General features: G+C 36.6%; 1 protein-coding gene across 1 annotated transcript in view; it reads right to left on the bottom strand.

Annotated features, from left to right (window-relative positions):
* Nucleotides 1-17,150, bottom strand: part of TTN (titin) — a 244,240-nt gene extending 227,090 nt beyond the window's left edge. The window contains exons 1-13 of the mRNA XM_069861021.1: nt 16,957-17,150; nt 14,701-14,804; nt 10,159-10,362; nt 9,178-9,465; nt 8,318-8,406; nt 7,983-8,227; nt 6,021-6,309; nt 5,643-5,795; nt 5,041-5,160; nt 3,868-4,005; nt 2,930-3,067; nt 2,306-2,443; nt 64-339 (exon numbers count right to left, since the gene is read on the bottom strand). Of these exons, the coding sequence (XP_069717122.1) occupies nt 64-339; nt 2,306-2,443; nt 2,930-3,067; nt 3,868-4,005; nt 5,041-5,160; nt 5,643-5,795; nt 6,021-6,309; nt 7,983-8,227; nt 8,318-8,406; nt 9,178-9,465; nt 10,159-10,362; nt 14,701-14,791 (2,169 nt within the window). The 5' untranslated portion in view covers nt 14,792-14,804; nt 16,957-17,150. The remainder of the gene's footprint in view (nt 1-63; nt 340-2,305; nt 2,444-2,929; nt 3,068-3,867; nt 4,006-5,040; nt 5,161-5,642; nt 5,796-6,020; nt 6,310-7,982; nt 8,228-8,317; nt 8,407-9,177; nt 9,466-10,158; nt 10,363-14,700; nt 14,805-16,956) is intronic.
* Nucleotides 17,151-19,531: the final 2,381 nt, after the last annotated feature.

Below are 19,531 nucleotides of genomic sequence, written 5' to 3'. Positions count from 1 at the left end.
GTGAAACAGATTTTACTGGGACATAGGTTTTGAAAAAAGAATGCAATGTAAACTGAGTCTAACCTCTGTTGATATATGAACTTCCTTCTTTTCGGCAGCTGAGACATGTTTCTCAGGAGGAACATAGACAGTTTTAACTTCTTTAGTGACAACATGACGTTCTGCTGGGGCCTCAGCAACACGGTCTGTTACAGCTTGCTCTTTATAGCCGTATTCCACGGTTTTCTGCTTTATATAAGCTTCAGCTGCTTGTTCTGGTTCCCAGGGTGATCGAACACGTGCCTGATCAACTGCAGCAACAACTGTAGCTACAGCTTCAGCCTTTTTTCCGGCTTCAGTCTACATTGACAAAATTCATACAAATATTCATACAAATATAGTAAAGGCTACCATATCTGACAAAGACTTAAAAATATAATGCTCAATAAAGTATATTTCATACAAAGATAGGGTGCATAGATTTACAAAAATAATAATGTAAATGTCAAATATATTTGATGGCAGATACACGTCACAGTCAGTAGATTCAAATATAGACATGTTTTTTCAAGGCTTGATCTATGCATATTCGGAACATAACTATGCTCGTGTGCCTTATACTTATTGACATTTGTATGAAAGCCCACTTTTAACACTTTATAGTCACATATATGTCTGCTTGTCTAAGAGTAGGGCAGGTAAGTAAACGTGCACATAATTTTAAATTCAAATGCTCATTGGGTCCATATAACTTTTAGATGCTACAAAAAACTTAAAGAATGGGTTTAGCATCTGATATGAATGTATTTACCAAGGAATACACCTATAAAAATTGTCACCACAGGCATACAAGAAAGCTGGAGAGGGACTACTCATAAAGGCTTGTGGTGCTAGGACAAGGGGGAATGGGTATAAACTGGAGAGGGACAGATTTAGACTAGACATTAGGAAGAATTTCTTCATGATAAGGGTGGTGAGACACTGGAACAGGTTGCCCAGAGAAGCTGTGCCTGCCCCATCTCTGAGGGTGTTCAAAGCCAGGTTGGATGGGGCTTTGGGCAGCCTGATCTAGTGGGATGTCCTTGCCCATGGCAGGGGGGTTGGAGCAAGATGATCTTTAAGATCCCTTCCAACCCTAACTATTCTATGATTCTATGATATCTGCCAGTTCAGTGCTAATCTATTTCAAATGATTTTACAGGAGAAGGAAAACTGTGCTGAGAAATGAGAAATAATGTGTTTGTATCAGGACTTCTATTTGTTTCTAATAACTGTTAAATACCGTCAACTTCTGTATTATCATGTTCCAAATTTCTGCCCAGTTAGCCAACAGTAGATGATGGGATGATTAATACTAGTGTTTATTAAATACTGTCATAACTGATCTGGATGTAGCAAAAAAGCACGTGAAATATTTGCCTTACAGATGGGAAAAAAAACCCTAATAGATAATTTCATGCTTGTTATAAATAATTTTAACATTTAAGAGAAAGATAAGTGAGGTCAAAACGTAATTGTTTAGATAGATTTTATTTTGTTATTAAAGTAGTCTTTAGGTAACAAGGACCTCTGATTCAGTATCATTGGTGATTTCAAAATTATTCATTATACCAACGTGAATTTGGCCCTAAATTTACATTATCTATCAAATAACTGTAATCTCTTAGCAGTCTGACTCCTCTGAGATTTATGTGCTGCAATATTTTAATTGTATTTTTATAAAGGTGATTTATGAATGTACCACATTATTTCTAACAAAGTGGATACATAGACTTCAAATACAAGCTGTTTGGAGCTATGCTGTTCTTCCACATATGAGAGCTCCTGTCTACATTATAACAGAAAAGCTTTTCTACTGTGGGAGTCCTACCGGAACAAAGTAATATCAACAAGTGTCTGATTGTCAGGAGTAATAAACTGGACAGACTTGAATGGATATTAAAGCTTGTATTGTAACAAGAACAATATTATTCAAACCTTAATAGAGAGAATTTATTTCATCTGACAACCATAAAATTGCAAGGAATCATCTTGCGGAAAAAAGGAAATATGAACAAGTAAACATTACTTGAAAGTCACTGGCAGAGAGTAGGCTTTCATGGCAAAATACAATGGCAGTCTTAAAAATGGTGTTTTCTTACAGGGTGAGACATAAACCTCTGTCACTAGAGACTCTTGTTAATTGACAATCATCTCACTTAAAAGGTACATCATCAAGAAATAATTTGAGGGCATTCTATTGTACCCTAGTAGTTCTTAAAAGGTGAGGATTAAAGATGAAAAAAATTGTAACAGTGCATTTCACATCTGCAACAGCTATATTCACCTGATCATAAGCTAGATGAGTTTGTTCTTGCTTGGCTGTAATTTCTTCTCTAGTTCTGGACACTGTGACTGGTGCTTTGGTTTTATCAGTGGCAATTATTTTTGGAACTACAGTAGTTTTCTTAGCTTCCTTTTTAATCTAGTTATCATAACAGAAATAAAAGTTTCAGTTACATATGATTTTGAAAGATATTTGAACAATGGGAAAGCATTTTGGAATGGGAACAGGGAAGGATAATTAAGGGGTTAGATCCTTGTGCACTGCACACAGTTCTGCATTATATGTATACTAATAAGTATTGTTATACCCTGATACCTATTTAAATAAAAGTAATTATTTTTAAAAAAAAAAGTTAAAATGCATTTCAGGAGCCAGTCAGTCCACTCCAAAGGTCAGTCAGAAGAGAATTATGGGCATCTTATTAAAGAAAACCGTTAGGAGAGGAAGATAGAGGTAGAATAATATAGCCTAATTAACACTAGTTCTAAAAGCTTGTAAGTGGAATAAAATCTTAGAAAAAATGAGCTGGAAATGTATAGTTAGTAATTTTCTTGCAGGACATCTAAGATTTGTAAACAAAAGAGGATAAAAAAAACCAACTGTGGTTTTGATACTGCTATTCACCTTTTCATGGGTTATGCTCACTGGTTCTTGTTTGGTAGAAATTCCTTCTTTACTTTTCGATATTATGACTGGTGGTTTAGGTTTATCAGTGGTAATTACTACTTTAGGTACGGAAGGTTTCATGTCTTCCTTTCTTGTCTGTTTTTTTATGGTAAAGAAAAATAATAGTGATCAATTATACCTGTTGTCAAAATTACTTTTTAGGAAAGTAGGATGAAGGCTTCGGAATGTGTATTAATAAGAGAAAAATGTCATCTGATTAATAACTTCAATAATTCCTTTGTGCAGACCAAGTTATAGCCTGTCTTATATGTTAGCTGAACTAAATGCATTTAAACTAGTTAACATATTGCATTAATCTGTGTGTGAATTAGAGAAGAATATTCCCACTTCTTAGTTAATTATGATATATTATTGTTATGTTTTGTAGAAACTGCAGAAAAATTACTATTACTTAATATTTAATCCCATCAGCAGATGGAACTATTTCATCAGTTAGTGTAACAAACAAAGGTTCCACGATACGGTCTAGCAGATGCATTCAGTCTGCATACAAATATGAGCTTCATTAAATCAAGCTGACACGTAAATATCAAATCATAAGAGATAACCTTTACAATTTATCTTCAGAAATCTACCTTCAGACAAAATGCGAAGGTCATTAAGCATCAAATTAAATTCTTAGTATTCTGGCAGTAAAACTGTAATGCTCAAAGGATCTGTGGGAACAGCAGCTGCATTCTTCTTCTGTAGACAGAGCTGCTATGAAATCAATAGAAAGGAACCTACAATGCTGGGCCTATTCCTGGAATACTTTGGTTCATATAGTTTTAATTTTTTTGGCAGAGAAAAGATATGCAGCGTATTTGATGAAGAATAAGATTTTACAAACTTACTAGAGTATAACAGTGAGCTAAACCTCTGTGAAGTTTACATACCTTTTCATGAGCAATGTGTACTTGCTCGTGTTTGGTAGATATTTCTTCTCTAGCTCTTAATATTCTTTCTTGTTCTTTGGCTCTGTCTGTGGCAATTATTACCGTGGGTACTGGAGTTTTCTCTGGTTCTTTTCTCACCTGGTTGTTTACAAATAAAGAAATTTAAATGATATGTTGTTCAAAAATTTATGCTATATGATATTTCATAAATTTGGAAAAGAGGATACAAAAAAAGGGAGGAAAAATGTGAAACTGGATTTCAAAATCATCTAGTCTGGAAACAACAATAACAACATAAACAGACTTCTTATAAAATGTATAAACATTTAGCATAAACATAATAAAACATACCACAAATGCTTGATTTGCAACTGAAAGCAGTAATAAAAAAGCTCCCATCAGAGAAAAACTATTATAACCCATCTGCGAAAAGTGTAGGATACTAAAATCAAGTTTTAGGTAGCTTTCACTTTACCAAGAGTGTAATTGAAATGTAATCTGCACATAAAAGTGTGGGGTTTTGCACAGCTGGACTTCAGTTGCTCAGTACTTTAAGGATAGGTTACACTTTTTCTTCCTTATGCATTTCAGCTGGAATGCAAATGGAACATTTCTCTAGTAAAACTGGTCTTCCATTAAATCATATTTGTCTGATGAAACACATGCTAAAATAATTTGAATTCCAGTCACTCATAGGTATTTGTAAAGTTGATTTCAATGCAGAATGAGTTTTTCTTCCCTTTTCTGACCCACTGTGTTGCCACCAAACAAAGCAGGATACAAATGGCAAGCTTAGAAACAAATCAGAAAAAAAAGGAAAATTCAAGAGGTTTCTTACATGTCAGTTCTTCAAATGATTGAGAATACTATCTAGTAAATCATCCTACACTATATATAAAATAGATTTTTTTCTAAGTTGATATTTTGTAAGTTTATCTATCACATTCTTGGGTATTATTAATGGAAATGAAATAAAAAGATATACAGTCATCATCAAGGACAGATAGGAGAATGGCAATGTGAGTAGAAGAGTGAATATGCATGAAAAGAAAAACTAATGAAAGAAATATTACGGTATGTAATTTTTGTTGTTCATAGGCATGTCTTTTTCATGAGAAATTAGATTTTTGAAGAAGGTAGGGTATAACAATCATAGGTAAAATCTCTGTTCACCTTTTCATGGGAGATGTGTCTTTGTTCTTGTGAAGTAACAATCTCTTCTCTAGTTCTTGATATTACTGTTTGTTTTCTGGTTTTATCACTGGTAACTACTACCGTTGCCTCCTTTCTCATCTAATTTTTATAGCAACAAACAAAAAAACGATGCCTTAAAATTCATTTTAACAAAATGATTGTCAAAAGAAGAGGAGAAAGAAAAATAAGAGAGGAATGCAAGTAAAGGAAAAATACTAAGGGAGAGTTATTTTGTTTCTAGTAGGGAAATTATAAATCAGGTATTAGAGGAAAATCTTCAGGTGTAAGGATAATGTTACAGAATAAATGACAAGGGAGAATACAGAACCATTTTCACTGAAGGCATTCTCAAACTTAAAAAGAATTTAAGAATAATTAGTCCAGTCCTGCTATGATGGAAAGCAATGGAATAAGTTATCCATGGGCATTCCTTAACAGTCCAGGTGCTCTGTACAAGAACGCATGCTTTTGCAGTGCACTGGGTAGTAGTTTGTTAATTCCTCACAGTGAATCATATCTTATTTGCATGTTGGGTGAAGGGATAAATGGGAAACCATAGAATGCCTATGCTCTGTCTCTACCTGCTCCTGAACAGGCTGAACGTGGACTGCAGTCATTGCTGTCCTTTTAGCAGTTTGCTCTACAACACCTGGAGCTGGTTCTCTCACCATGGCTTGATCCACAGCAGCAACAACAGTAGCCACAGCTGCTGTTTTTTCACTGTCCTTTCTCACCTATATTAGTCACATCAAAAGACATCTTTTCATGTTTTGCATACATTCAGAAGAAGCACATAACAAGTACAGAGACAGAATGTTGCAAAGAAGCATTTAAACATTTGCAGCAGAACTCTCTTGACAGCAGATACACACACGTTTTTATACACAGCTTCTCAGACTCCATTTAGCAGATCTATGCAGCAGAGCAAAACCAACACTCTTTCCAAAAATAGACTTTACCTCTCTAACACCAGCCGCAACCTCACCAGCAGTAACACCACTAGTGGTAACTTGTTCCTGGACCCCGTATCTCCCCTCCCATTTTTCTTCAGTTCTTATTTGAGTAGCACTTGTAGATACTTTTGTTTCCTTCATCTGGGCTTCTGTGCTTGCAACATATCCTTCCTGCTTCCAAGGAGGAAGGACTTCAGCCCCTGCTGTTGTCACTACGTGTGTTTTACGGATTGGAGATGGAGATTTCACTGGTCTAATAGGTGAGGTGGAGATCCTTCCAGCAGGAGAAACTGACCTAATGAAAGAATAAAGTATTAATGTAGCATCGTACAGTGACAGCTATAGAAACTTCAACCTGAAGTTAAATTCATTCCCCACTTAAGGTATCTTCCATACTTTGTATTTAGATTCTTTTAAAGTGTTTGAGATGTTCTACTTGTAAATGACACTTATCTGCTTTTAACAATATGCCTAATGTGTATTTTTGTCATAGTAATAAATGGAATTCTTTATTGTAGTAGCTTAGTTAGATTTCCAAGAAGAAATAAGGGCGAATGTCAAAGGAGAGTTTGCTCAAGCATATGTATTTCAAATATAAAAATACATCATTATATTCCATTTGCTCTATCTTAATCCTCCTAATAGGAATAATATAAACAGTTCACAGGCTGTGAGTATTACATATTATATTTTTTGTCCAGCCTCTGTAGGAAGACAAAATGCAACCACTCTTTGTAAAAAAATATCCTGTGATAGCCACCTAGCAACAACATAACTGCACGTACCTCTGCACTTCCATGTGCCTTTCATACATGTGTTCATACTCCAGGCAAGCTTCTGATCAGGGCCTGTATTTTTCCCCATACTTACATTCATAAATCTCAGCCACACTGATTGGTAGCCAATTTGGAAAGTGCTAGTTTCTAAATTCTGATATGCCAAAAGTTCAGTACCAGCTTTAGCAGATATTTTTAAGGCATATTTAAAAATGCTTTAACAGGCTTTTGAACTTAGATTTTCTTTGAAAGGATTTTTTTTGTGCTGAATTTTCTGGATAACATTAGCAAGTTGCAGTACTAGGGGGCAGAAACATCGTATTAACTTTTAGATGTATTTCCTAATGTATCGTAAGTCTGTAAGTGGTTTGGCCAGCAGAGGAATATAAACTTCCAGTTCCATATGCACTCTAGATGGCACTACTAAACTGTTATTTCATCTATGCAATTTGTTAGTTATTGCCAGTTACTATCAATCTGTTCCTTCCTGTCTTTGCAAGTTATTCTCAATGGGGCAAAACTCACCACCGTACATAGCTCTGGCAATTTAAGTGGGAATTTTCTGAGTACTCACCTTGGAGATGTTCCTTCCATAAAACTGGTGCTTCAGGATGCTGAATCCACAGGACTTTCAAAGCAATATTCTATTTACCTGTCTCTTAGCATAGGCTTCCTGGGGTCCCTCAGAGCATGAGCTCTGCTTTTCAGTCCCTCTCAGGACCTTTAATGTAGCAGAGCTAAACTTCATTTGTCTATAATCACGTTGCCTACATTCAGAACATTATTTCTGCAGTCATTACCAGCATACACATAAAACGTGTTCGTGGTTTTTTTTCCACAACCTTCAATTCTGTTTCTTGCTCGTCACAGTGTCATCACCTTTCTCTCTGTTCATCCAAAATATTCAACTGCCAACTGCTCTAGTGTTTTAGTCTCAGTTGCAGGTAGATAATCAAGTGGGATTTGTTCTCTAATGAACTTTCTTCCATATGGGATAGAACATTTACATAAGAGGCACGTACTTCTATAGCAGTGGCAAATACAGCTTTCTAGCTCACAGTAAGAATAAACTCAGTCAAGCATTAAGTCAGTGTATTCTTTCATTATGTATTATGCTCTCATTCTACAGCATCATTGCTATATGTGAAAGTGATTTAAAAAGCAATCTTGTTTGAAACAATAAGATGATTACCTTACTGGTGAAGGTGTTGGTGCTCTGACGTGTCTTACAGGTGATGGTGATTGTCTAACAGGTGATGGTGATTGCTGTCGTGCCATTTGTGCTTTTGCAGCAATTATTGGTGGTGTTGGTGATTTTGATGTAGGTCTAGGAGGCATTCGTGGAGGTGCTTTGTGTGGGAGCTGTTGGGCTGTCGCACCTTCTATGACCATTTCAACGCTTGTAAGTGATCTGGCATCAAAGTGGGTTTCAATCTTCTACAAGGAAATCAAGAAAATAAGTGTGAGATACTGTAGAAGTAATCGTTCACATTTTAGCCCTACCTGCTTTGCTTTTGAAAAATATACCTTTTCAATTCTGGCTTGTCTTGTTTGTGAAATCTGAGCAGTCGAAACAATGGTCTTTGTCTTTTTAGCAGGAACGGCTTCTTCCTCACCTTTTGGAAGAGAAAAATCCTGGTCAGGAGAATTGCATACGGCAACAAACAATAAGCAGTTGCAGAAATAAATAAACGGTCAACTCCAGTTATATGCGAATGTACATAAACAACAGAGTTAAAATTACACAATCATCTGGTTTTCCTGCAGTATCTATAGACAGATAATTGTTGAAACACTTGAAATAACGTTCCTGCATTACTATGTCATTAGAAAATAAAACACAGACAAACCAAATCAAAAAACATTTATTGTAGAGTCTTCAGAATCAGTCCTGGATCTCAAATGACTATATAGTCTAGAAGCTTGACTGAAGTGAAATCCAAGCAAGACTGCTCTGTGTAGAATGATTCACTGCTACAATTCTCCTCTGTTTAAAAACTATCTTCATACTTACCAGGCTCATTTACAAGACCATGTACAGTTTTGCAGTCTAATATAGCTACTTGATGGAAGCCAGCTAACAAATACAAATTTGGGAAATCTACAGAAAAAAAATGAGAACAACTGGGAGCATCCTACAGTTTTTTCTATTTACTGTTTCCTCAGTTTAAAGAAGACCCATTCTGGGGAAAAGGCCCTCTCACCTCCACAGTAAATCTTCAGTAATTTTCACCAAAGACACTGTTTTTTTTAGTGCAATCAATAGTTCTTTAGAAAGATGTTATAAATGAACTTATTGATATGACTTTGATGAAGTGGTGCATATTGTACCATAACAATAATGAATGCTCTCTTATTCTCATGGCTTACACATCCAACTCCATTACCTTGAATTAGCAACTCGGCTGTTGAAGTAGCACGTCCCACATTATTTGTAGCATTTACTGAATAAGTACCGGAGTCTTCAGGATATGCTTCTGCAATTATTAAGCTGTAAAGGTCTCCTTCTTGTAAAATTTGGAAATCGGGGGAGCTTTGGATTTCTACTCCATCCCGATAGAACTTCACCACAGGTGTAGGGATTCCAGTCACTCTCACGTCAAGTCGAACTTGACTTCCCTGTCTTGCAGTCATGCTCTGTAGTCGTTGTGAGAAGTTTGGTGGTGCTGTTGCAGCTGCAGTTTTATTGAAGGAATAAATAGAAAAAACAATAATATCTGTTAAGAACACTAGAAGTGCACAAGGTCTGTTTCTCCTTCACGTGCTACTGACAGATGACACTACCTTCCCAAACACTGAAAACATTGAGTCAATTTGCCAAAATGCAAACACCTTCAACTTTTTTTGTGTGTTTAAAATTGCTGATATTTCTGACTATGCCCATGATTGCAAATGTTTCTAGAATTAGAGATATATTGACTATAATCATCGGTTTTAAGCACAAACTCTTGGGTAGGACACTTTATGTGATTTATTCTGTTAAATGTAAATGATATAATTAAATATCACTAAGGACCCCATCCTGCAGAACTTTATCCTTTCTTTTATGTGTCCTTTGGGTGTAGCCAGTGTGACAGGTCACGTGAGTGGAAGTATAGAGGGCTGTGCCAGAAGCCTATGATTGTGATGAAGAGTTTATAAGATCAAGATTAAACTTTATACATTAAGATGTAAAGGACATTGCTAGAAACTGCTGGTAAGAATACATGCTGAATTCTAGACAGCTTTAGAAGAGGGATTTAGTTTTCTATTTCTTTGCTAATCATGTACTTCAAATCCAATTTTTTTCATTATCTGTGACACTTCTGTTATCATGCTCTTTCTCACATTGCTACCAGAGTAAAGCACTGTTTTTGACTGCTTGATACCTGTGACAAGTAGCTCGGCAGTACTAGTTGCTTGCCCAGATCCATTGGTGGCTTGTATGGTGTATCTTCCGCTGTTTGCTTCTGTCACGGTGGGGATCACCAGTTTAGCGCGGCCATCACTAAACGAGATCTGCACACCGGGAAGAGTTGCAGCAGAAACAACCTGGCCATCCCGATACCAGCTCACTTCAGGAACTGGGAAACCTAAGGAAAAAGCAGGACAAAAGGCAATTAAGATGCTGTGAAATGCCAGATATCCAAAGTTACCATAGCACTCACTCACATTATACATAGATATAATGCAGTGGAGTGGCATAGTCACAGATCTATCTATCCAATAACACAATGGTAAAGGAATTTCTTTTTAGAAAGGTCTTTAAATACACAGAGCAATAGTGCAACTGCGCAGGCTACTGCATTTAGGAAATCACTTGGATAATGTGTCGATTGTAGTGCCTGACAATCCTGTTGAGGAATAAAAGTTCATCAAAATTATGAGGGTGATGAATTTATGCACAAGAGATATTTTATTTATCTGTTTATTTCCGACTATCTAAGTAGTATTGCTAACAAAATAATCCAGTCCAGTGGTTTGGAAACAAAGTGAAAATCAGAACTTCCAACCAAGTTAAGTAGAAAACTAAATGATTTTAGAAAATGAAGTGACAGGAGAAGTGACTGTTGTTGACATTAACACCAAATGGTGGCAAAGTTTTGGCTTTTTGTTTTGTTTGTTTTGTTTTGTGGGGTTTTTTTTCTGAGATTAATTCTGCTTGACTTTGGTGGAAAGCAGTCCTCTGGAATCAGCTGATCTTCCGTTGTTTAAATGTCTTATTATTTTCTTGTCAGGGTCATGAGCAAGATTTCTCTAATCACAAGTGTTTCACCTATATCTACAACTGTGGGTTTTGACTTAAATGGTGATTTTAGATTCCTGATTGCAATTTTCTTTCCAGTGTTCTACTCAGCCAATTTATTGAGCAACTGAAACCCATTTGATAAACAAGTAAAATTTTTATATGAGCAACAGAAAGAGAACAGATAATTTAAGGAGATAGTTCCAGCTCAGAATCTTTTTCATAGTCCTAGAACACCATTTCTCCAAAATGAAATCCCCTGCAAATTCACTTCAAGTTCTTCTCCACTCAAACCAAATCACCAATTGCACTGCACAAGGTCTCAAGAATGAGATCTGAGACTCTGCTTACCACAGCTGCACTGATTCCCCGGTCCCACTCTCTGTGATTTGGAAAACACCAGTACAATAGAATTAGGCTTCCTTTCTAGAGTATCCCTCCTATAAATTAATTTATTTACTTAGGGCTTCAACGTGCCAGAAGTATGACTGTATGAGACTAAAATGAAAGAGAAGCCAATATGTATTGATTGAAGCTTTTATTGATTGTCTGCAGTCATACCAGACTTGGTTAGGAAAGTTTTAAATTTTACTCACAGCTGAAAACCTGATTTTTAGATATATGTAAAACAGAAGCACACATGGAAAGAGAATGTGGTCAGTTTTAAAGAGAACCAGAAATCAAAAGGGTAAAAGTACATTTATGCATCATTAATGTCACAGATAGAAGTTATGAAATAGCCCTGATAAGGCTGGCAGAATTCAATTTTGTACTACTGGTATAGGAAAACTTGGGCATTACCATCATAAACATAGAATTTCCAGCAGATTGCACAGATTGCATGCAGAGCTATGTGTCTTCAACATTTGTGCAAATGAGTTTCAAAATATTATTTAAGCAAGGCAACCAAAAATCATGTTGTCAATAGTTAATTTCTTGAAACACTGCCAAAATGTTTTATTTTCTTGGTGCAGTATTGTATGATGATTAGCAGACAAGAGGGTTTGCATGGTCGTTTGAACAAGGCTTGTATTTTTAAAAATGAAATCAAATTTGATGTCTCAAACTGGCATGTTCAAGGGATCCAAAGTCAGATGCCATTTTGAAAGTCTGAGCTCAAATTCAGATTAAAAGAAACTCAGCTTCATAAATTTACTAGCATTCAGCTAATCCTATGCTACAGAGATGTGTACTAAAAGGTAAGATCTACTTCAAATTATAGAGGCTTTTGTATATTGATTATCAGGAAATTCTTCTTCATTTTAAAACTTTCCTTAAGTTCTTTTCTTTACTGCCAAAAAGGAGAAAACTAACCTGGAATCCCTCAACTTTATTGCTTAAATAATTCAATTTAATGAGATTGTCCTGACAATGGCATAAGTGGCAGGAACTGCCAGCCTCTGTACAATCTGTGCTGCTTTCAGCAATACACAGAGTGTAAATGTGGGCTTGCATTGGGTAATAACTGAAAATATTGGTTCATCTAAAGTTAGGCAGAGTACAGGTTAGTTCTTTATGAGCAAATTCAATACTTGATCAGCACTCTGGAAATATGAGGATGGACACCGTTCTAATGTCAGCAGCACTGCAGAGTTCTTGACAGTGACATGCAGTCTCACATCTCAGTCACTGCTCACCCAGTAGGGCTCTCCCTGTGATAATGTCCTAGCTACCCTGGCATTTACTGCTTTTGATCATGGGGTTTGCATGTTCTGTGCTTTCAGAGCACAGGGGGAGGTACTAGGTATTTTTGTCCTATGTCAAACCTCAGTAATGTGGCACTTAATTCAGTCTTATACAGCAGTACAATTAATTAGTTCTAGTTTACAGACTGCAAAATTTCATCCTGTGTGGTTGCTAAGCTCTTTTTGATACTCTTAGATTAACTGGACTCTTCACATTCAAATAGTAGCTCTGTATTAATACTTGCCTTGTATAAAAAAGGGAATATCAGAAATATACAGAGAGTCTGAATTTCAAATTCTCAATAATTCATGACAGATGGGAAAGACAGACAATGTATCAGAATAAAGCTGTGTAGTCTGTTATTTATGCAGTTAGATTAAGAAATAAAACTTTCATAATTTTTATGCATTAGAAAAAATAATTATCCAAGCCACTGTCAGATCTGTCAGTTTTGGTAGATGCTTTTGAAGCAGGAAAGATATTCCAGCATCCCACAACATGAATAAAAGCTAACAGAAGATTGCCTCACATAATTCTTGGGACTAAGATACTAAGATATGGTATGTACTATTGGAAAAGCTGCTGTATCTCCTCTTATTAAGAAATCAAGTTCCACTCCCAAGTACTCCATGATATCACACAAAGGAAAACAGCCAAAATCACAAACTGAGTTTTAACGTTAACATCCCTAATTTGTTCTGATGATATACTTATGCATTTGTAATCTCATATTGTAACCATCCGTAGAAAGAAACTTTTCACAGAAAATTTATAGTGTACAGACAACAAAAAAAGGTCAGAGCAACTAACAGAAGAGTAGAGGGCTAAATAAAAGAATAAGGCATGAAAAAATATCATGGAGGTAGACTACAGGACATGTTCAAACACTTTGTGTGAACATTGTCTGAGACAGTATTATTCAAAGAGAGCGAAGGATCAACCACAGTGGACGATCTATGTCAGAGATCTTTATAGTTGGATAGATCGTGTGTTTGCACCTGTCTCAGAGCACATTTTATGCTATGTGGATCATCACATTGCTAATGCCTGTAAAACAATATAATTCCATTAGCAGGAACATATGTTGTTTCTCCTTAGTCACTGTCGAGGTCAGAACCACACTCAGAGTGTTGATTGTCTAGCAAAGTTATCTTGGGGGTTTACATGGGGTTTCGCACAAGACCGAGTGTTTTAATAGCATATAGATTGGCAAAATCAAGTATCCTTTAAGGCATCTTTAAACCACATCAACAAATTATATTACTCCAGCTGTGTACTACCATGACGATCATCATACTATCTATATATCTACTACCTAGCAAGGCAGGTTTTTCTGCCCTCTTCAGTGTCCATGCAGACCTAGATTTTCTTGTTTTACCCCCTTGCAGAATTCTGTAATCAAGCAAACTCAGGGCACAGAAGGCAGAAATACAGCTTAGCCAGAGTAAGACTTAGCAATAAGTTGATGGAGAACTAGCGTATGCCTTGCCTTTTGCACCATCAAATGACTTGAGTCAGATGGGATCTTAACGATCATCCAGTTCCAACTCCCCTGCCATGGGCATGAACACCTTACACTAGCTCAGGTGGCTCAACGAGCCTCGCCTTCAATACCTCCAGGGATCACTATTCAAGCAAGATGATACACCCATATGAAGGACCCTTACTACTACTGTATGTATTTTTATGTATATACTTTGACTGGGTATTTTCCTTCAGGTTTTATTCCAACACCCAGGAGAATTAGACACTAGTCTCATTGGCAGGATGATTACCTGTTGCCTGTAACTTTATGCAGTATGTTTGTGGATATCTGACAGCATCTCATAGTGTTCATCAGTACCATATGATGTACATACATATTCACTTTTCAGCGCTGACTTTTACCCATTCAGATCAGATTATTATCTATGAAAACTGTTACCACTTGTCTTAGCTTAAACATTACCAACAATAATAATAAAATAATCAATCCTGCAAGAATGAATAAAAATCTTACCACTAATATGAGCCTCAAAGGTTGCGGCACTACCCTCCAGTGCCACAACACTTTGTAACGGCTGTGTAAATGTTGGTGCTTTTGTCGTCATCTTTGCAGGCACTCTGAAAGCAACAGAAACATAATTAGTTATTAGTGGTGACATTGTTACTATACACATATCCTTGCTAGATTTTAAGACTATTTGTAAATATTTTCATAACAATTCACGCAGTTTTAAATCAGAGTGACCTGGTGAAATGTAAAGACCACAGGTTTTGGAAAAGTTTTATAGCAAATTACTCTTAGGTCATGCTTGGCTGAGCTGGTTGTGAAACTTCTACATTTAGTGAAGCATTAGGCATTACAAGTCTGCAGCAAGAGACAAAGTTCTGCTTGACTTATTACATGACCTTGTGCAGGTCATCTAGCCTCTATTCATCCATTAATCTCCTTTGTGTAAAGAGAATATAATCGCCATGTAAAAATTTTTTTGAATGATTTAAAGATGTTTTGTCAGGCACAGCATTTGTATTCTCCAATGGGAAGACAACTAGGTCACTAAGCAGCAACTGAAAAAAATGAGAAGGTATACAATGTATTTGGCTTTTAATAATTAAAAAATGCCAGGAGGCTGTCTTTTAAAAGCTGACTGTAAGCAGTGAATAATGTCATTTTACACATAAGCATATTGGCATTGAAGGTACAGATAAAATGCCACTCTTTCTTAGAGAGTATCTCAATGGAATTTTGAATATGAGAAGAGAGACACTTTAGAAATGTGAGCTAGCATATAAGGTAGCCACTGACACTGATGGTTCGAACAACTGCAGATCCATGTGAAATCTGAAAGAAAAATAGTTTGCTTTCTCTTCCTATGCCATAAAAACGTCGTTTAAAATAGCACACTGTCACTAGAAAAAGCTTTGTATCGGGAGTATGTTATATTTACATAGGTGTATTTATTTACTGATCTTGAATTGTGCAGGTTTTCAAAATGTAGCTAGTATCTTTACAGTATCATACATCTATTAAAGGTACAAGTTTTCTCATTAAAATTTCCCCTGAGAACATATTGTGTCTTACTAAACAATGATTAACCCCACAACCTTTTCAAGTCAATCTCACTCAGCCATTTATTGTTGTTTGCTTTGGCTTTTGCGCCTGATTTTGTGACAGTCCCAGTTTTAACTTAAAAACTAATGAGAATGTGATGTTTCTGGTACTGTGAACCAAATTTATGCTACCTTTTAAAGGGGTGAAAATTCCTCATGACATGAGTTCCTTCACTGAAATGAGTGACCGATACCCATACACAGTTAGTGCATAAGGGCAGAACTGGATATTGTGTTGGGATTTTGAGTGGCGTTTCATTCCCTTTGCTGGTTATCTGGGTACCTTTTCCATCTTGACTGAGGAACCGGCTTTTATCAAAAGCTTCAAGGGTGGGGGAGGGAAACTAGTTTAAACATTTAATCCTAACACAACACTAGTTTACTGAAAGGAAGATTAAGAAAAGTATCTGCCACATGTAATTCAATAAGATCTACTTCAGTTCTAATGATATTTCGAAACTCAGCTAAAATATATGGAATATTCTTACAATAAGATTAAACATTATGAAAACTTATATATAAGTAATCTCCTGACTCCAGAACAGATTGGAAATATCTTAATTAAGTAGAATGCTCATTGAGTACACACAAAGTTTAGGTATTTCATTGTCCAGGCAAATTTTGGTCATGAAGACCTGATCTTATAAGGTTTTTTTGTATAATTAGAATTGAAAGTACGCATCTGAAATGTCATGTTCCAGAAATAACCTTCCCAGCTATGAATGACAGCAGACAAGTGTTCCAGAGCTGCCATGTAATTGATACCTTAGCAGTTGATTCCCTTAAAAAGTCATCAGCGCTTAGCTGATACCATATGCATTTTATCAGAGCTATTCTTGGAGCTTCTCAGTTTATCTCTCAGCAGCATAACCTTGAACATTCCCTGCAGAAAAGAATTTCTAAGTTAAGCAGATGTTTCCATGAGCTTTTCAAATCTTATGCCATCTTTAACATTAAATATACTGGAAAAACTTTTTGCTGAGTGTTATCAAAACTTATTCCCAGAAATTTAAGACATAATTTTGCCAGAGAATTCAAGTGCTGCATGTCTAAGCTCCGAAACCTGTACCCCCATCTCAACAAATTTACAAATAATAGATCATATCAGGATTATTAATGACTGATAAAATACTCTTTACACGAGCAGAATCATGGTACTAACCTGATCTCTCAAAGTGCCTGTAAGAGTGGGCTAAGCCCAACGAAATCTCCTTGAACGACGTCCTTATCCAGAGTAGATTTTTTTTAGACAATCCCAGCATGAGAATTGAAGAGCCTCTAATCATAAAAACAAAACTACACAGTCTTGACAGTGTAGTTTTGTTTTTTTGCAATCCCTACACCCGAGGCGAGGCGGGGAATGCACGACTGCTCAGAAGTGCTAACATAGTTGTTTTGCTTTATATACCCCAGCTCTGCTGACAGGTCTGCCTCATCATGTCAGTGCCAGTTCTGATTGGTTCCCTAAAAGAAAGTATCTTGTGAGAGGGGTTCCACTCTGTGTAATCATACACCATCTATTGGTTTGATTGACAAGGCTTATTTTGGAAGCACAAAAGGGATACATGAGAAAAACTTCATCTGTTCCAAAGATTTTAATTTATAATTCAATTTTGTTTATAATGTGCAGTTTACAAGCTGTTGTAAATTTCCTTAAGTCATAAGCACAAGAGGAAGAAAGTATTATCATAAAGAAATGTTTTAGCAGAGGATATGGAAAAGTCAGAAGTCATATCAGTGAGATACAGCCTTACTTTCTTTCATTATAGAACATCCAAGAAGCTACCAAATGCATCTGTCAATCACCAGACTAAATAAGTAAGTTGAGCTCAGACATGTGGCTGCACAATATTACAATATGTTGTTTAAATTATTTTTTTCCATAACTTTGAATTTTAAAACTGTATTTGGTAACATATAGATTCAGAGCTCTGGTTTTTTGTTTGTTTCCTTCACAATTATTCTGTCGGATGTTCCAAATAGTTTATGTTAACAAATAGTATACAGAGCACAGAAACATACATTTTGTGAAAGTAAATTAACAAAGACAACTACTGTAATTTCTAAAAAGGCAGATTTTCAGTTTAACAGCATTTTTCCTAGATCTGTGGAGGCCTTGCGCAGACCACAATGCTAATCATCCATGGAATAGCACATTATTTTGTGAACTTCCACTAGCCCACCTTCATCAGTCTATGCAGCTAATTGTACCGTTAGATACGTTGTCTCTGAAACAGAGGTCAGGGTCAGTAGACTAGTCTAGGCTGTAGCTGGAATGGGAGACATTTTGTGACACCATCACATCTGCCTGATTTTATTGTTGCCTTCTTAATCAAAACTGCTTTTCCTTACCTGTGAAGTTGAATATATATAATGCACATCTAGTGAAAACTTCCAGCACACAACTGTCACATAAGACTACTTATGTGCTTAAAGTCAAGTATATCCTTAGCTATTTTGGTAAAAAGAAAGGACTTGAGTTTGCTGTTACCAAGATTCATGTTGAAAAGGATCTTCTGAGTACCTGTGAGAGCTATTCTTGCATCAGGTTTCATCCTGGTAAGGGAAGAAAGAGCCCAATAGTTTCATAGCGTCTATCCCATCCCTTAACCAAAAGGCTTCAATAGGGTCAGGATGCCAAAAGCAAAGAGAAGGGCAACTGGGGAAGGCAGTATAAAGCTCTCTCAAAACATTCCTAGGGAAGTAAAAGCAGGTTGGACTTTTGTACTGTCAATCAGCAGCACTTATGTTTGAAAGCAACCTGAAGGAAACAGAATCACTAGGTTGGAAAAGACCCCCAGGATCATCGAGTCCAACCATTCCTATCAGCCACTAAACCATGCCCCTCAGCACCTCATCCACCCATCTTTTAAACACCTTCAGGGATGGTGACTCAACCAGCTTCCTGGGCAGCTTGTGCTAGTGTCCAATGACCCTTTCCATGAAAAACCTTTTTCTGATGTCCAGCTTGAACCTCCCCTGGCGGAGCTTGAGACCATCCCCTCTTGTCCTGTCCCCTGTCACTTGGGAGAAGAGGCCAGCTCCCTCCTCTTTACAACCCCCTTTCAGGCAGTTGTAGAAAGCAATAACATCTCCCCTCCAGCAGGAGCTCCAGCAGGACCTCCAGCAGGAACTCCAGCAGGAGCTCCAGAAAATGCCAAGGAGAGAGAATACCACATGTATGGTGCTTGCAAGGCAGTGTTATGGAAATCTGAAAGAAGCAAGAAAAGACATATTGCTGTGATCTCATAAAATAACTTCAGAAATCTGATCTGGCCTTCAAGTTAGCCATCCCATAAAGTGTCAGCTTTACAGCTTCTCTTGGCACGCGGCACTAGCAACAACAATACAAACTGGAGGAATAGCTTCTATGCTGATACTATCTGGACTTTCACAGAGGTTGAAAGTCAGAGTACTATGCATCATTTTTAACTTTTTGTTGCAAAAAAAATTCAGAAAGCCTAATTTCTCTTTACAAGGCTCAGTACAATAACAACTGCAACTTTACATGATAGTGGGGAAGACAAGCTTCTACTAAAATGCACAAAATATCCAAAGAAGTATGTGTAGAGGTATCTAATTTCTGATTTTAAATACAGACTTCCTACATTAGCAGATGGAACTTTTCCTCTGTAGTTGAAGGCTTAACTATTCAGCAAGAAATCAAACTCAGAGAAAGAACACAGTCTAGTATCTGCAAACTTAATAAATGCAGTCAGGTTAATGACAATATCTAA

Source organism: Phaenicophaeus curvirostris, chromosome 7 (assembly GCF_032191515.1).
Source record: "Phaenicophaeus curvirostris isolate KB17595 chromosome 7, BPBGC_Pcur_1.0, whole genome shotgun sequence".
NCBI classification, from domain to species: domain Eukaryota; kingdom Metazoa; phylum Chordata; class Aves; order Cuculiformes; family Cuculidae; genus Phaenicophaeus; species Phaenicophaeus curvirostris.
Note: the sequence above shows the minus strand (reverse complement) of the source record. Positions and strands in the feature narration are given on the sequence as shown.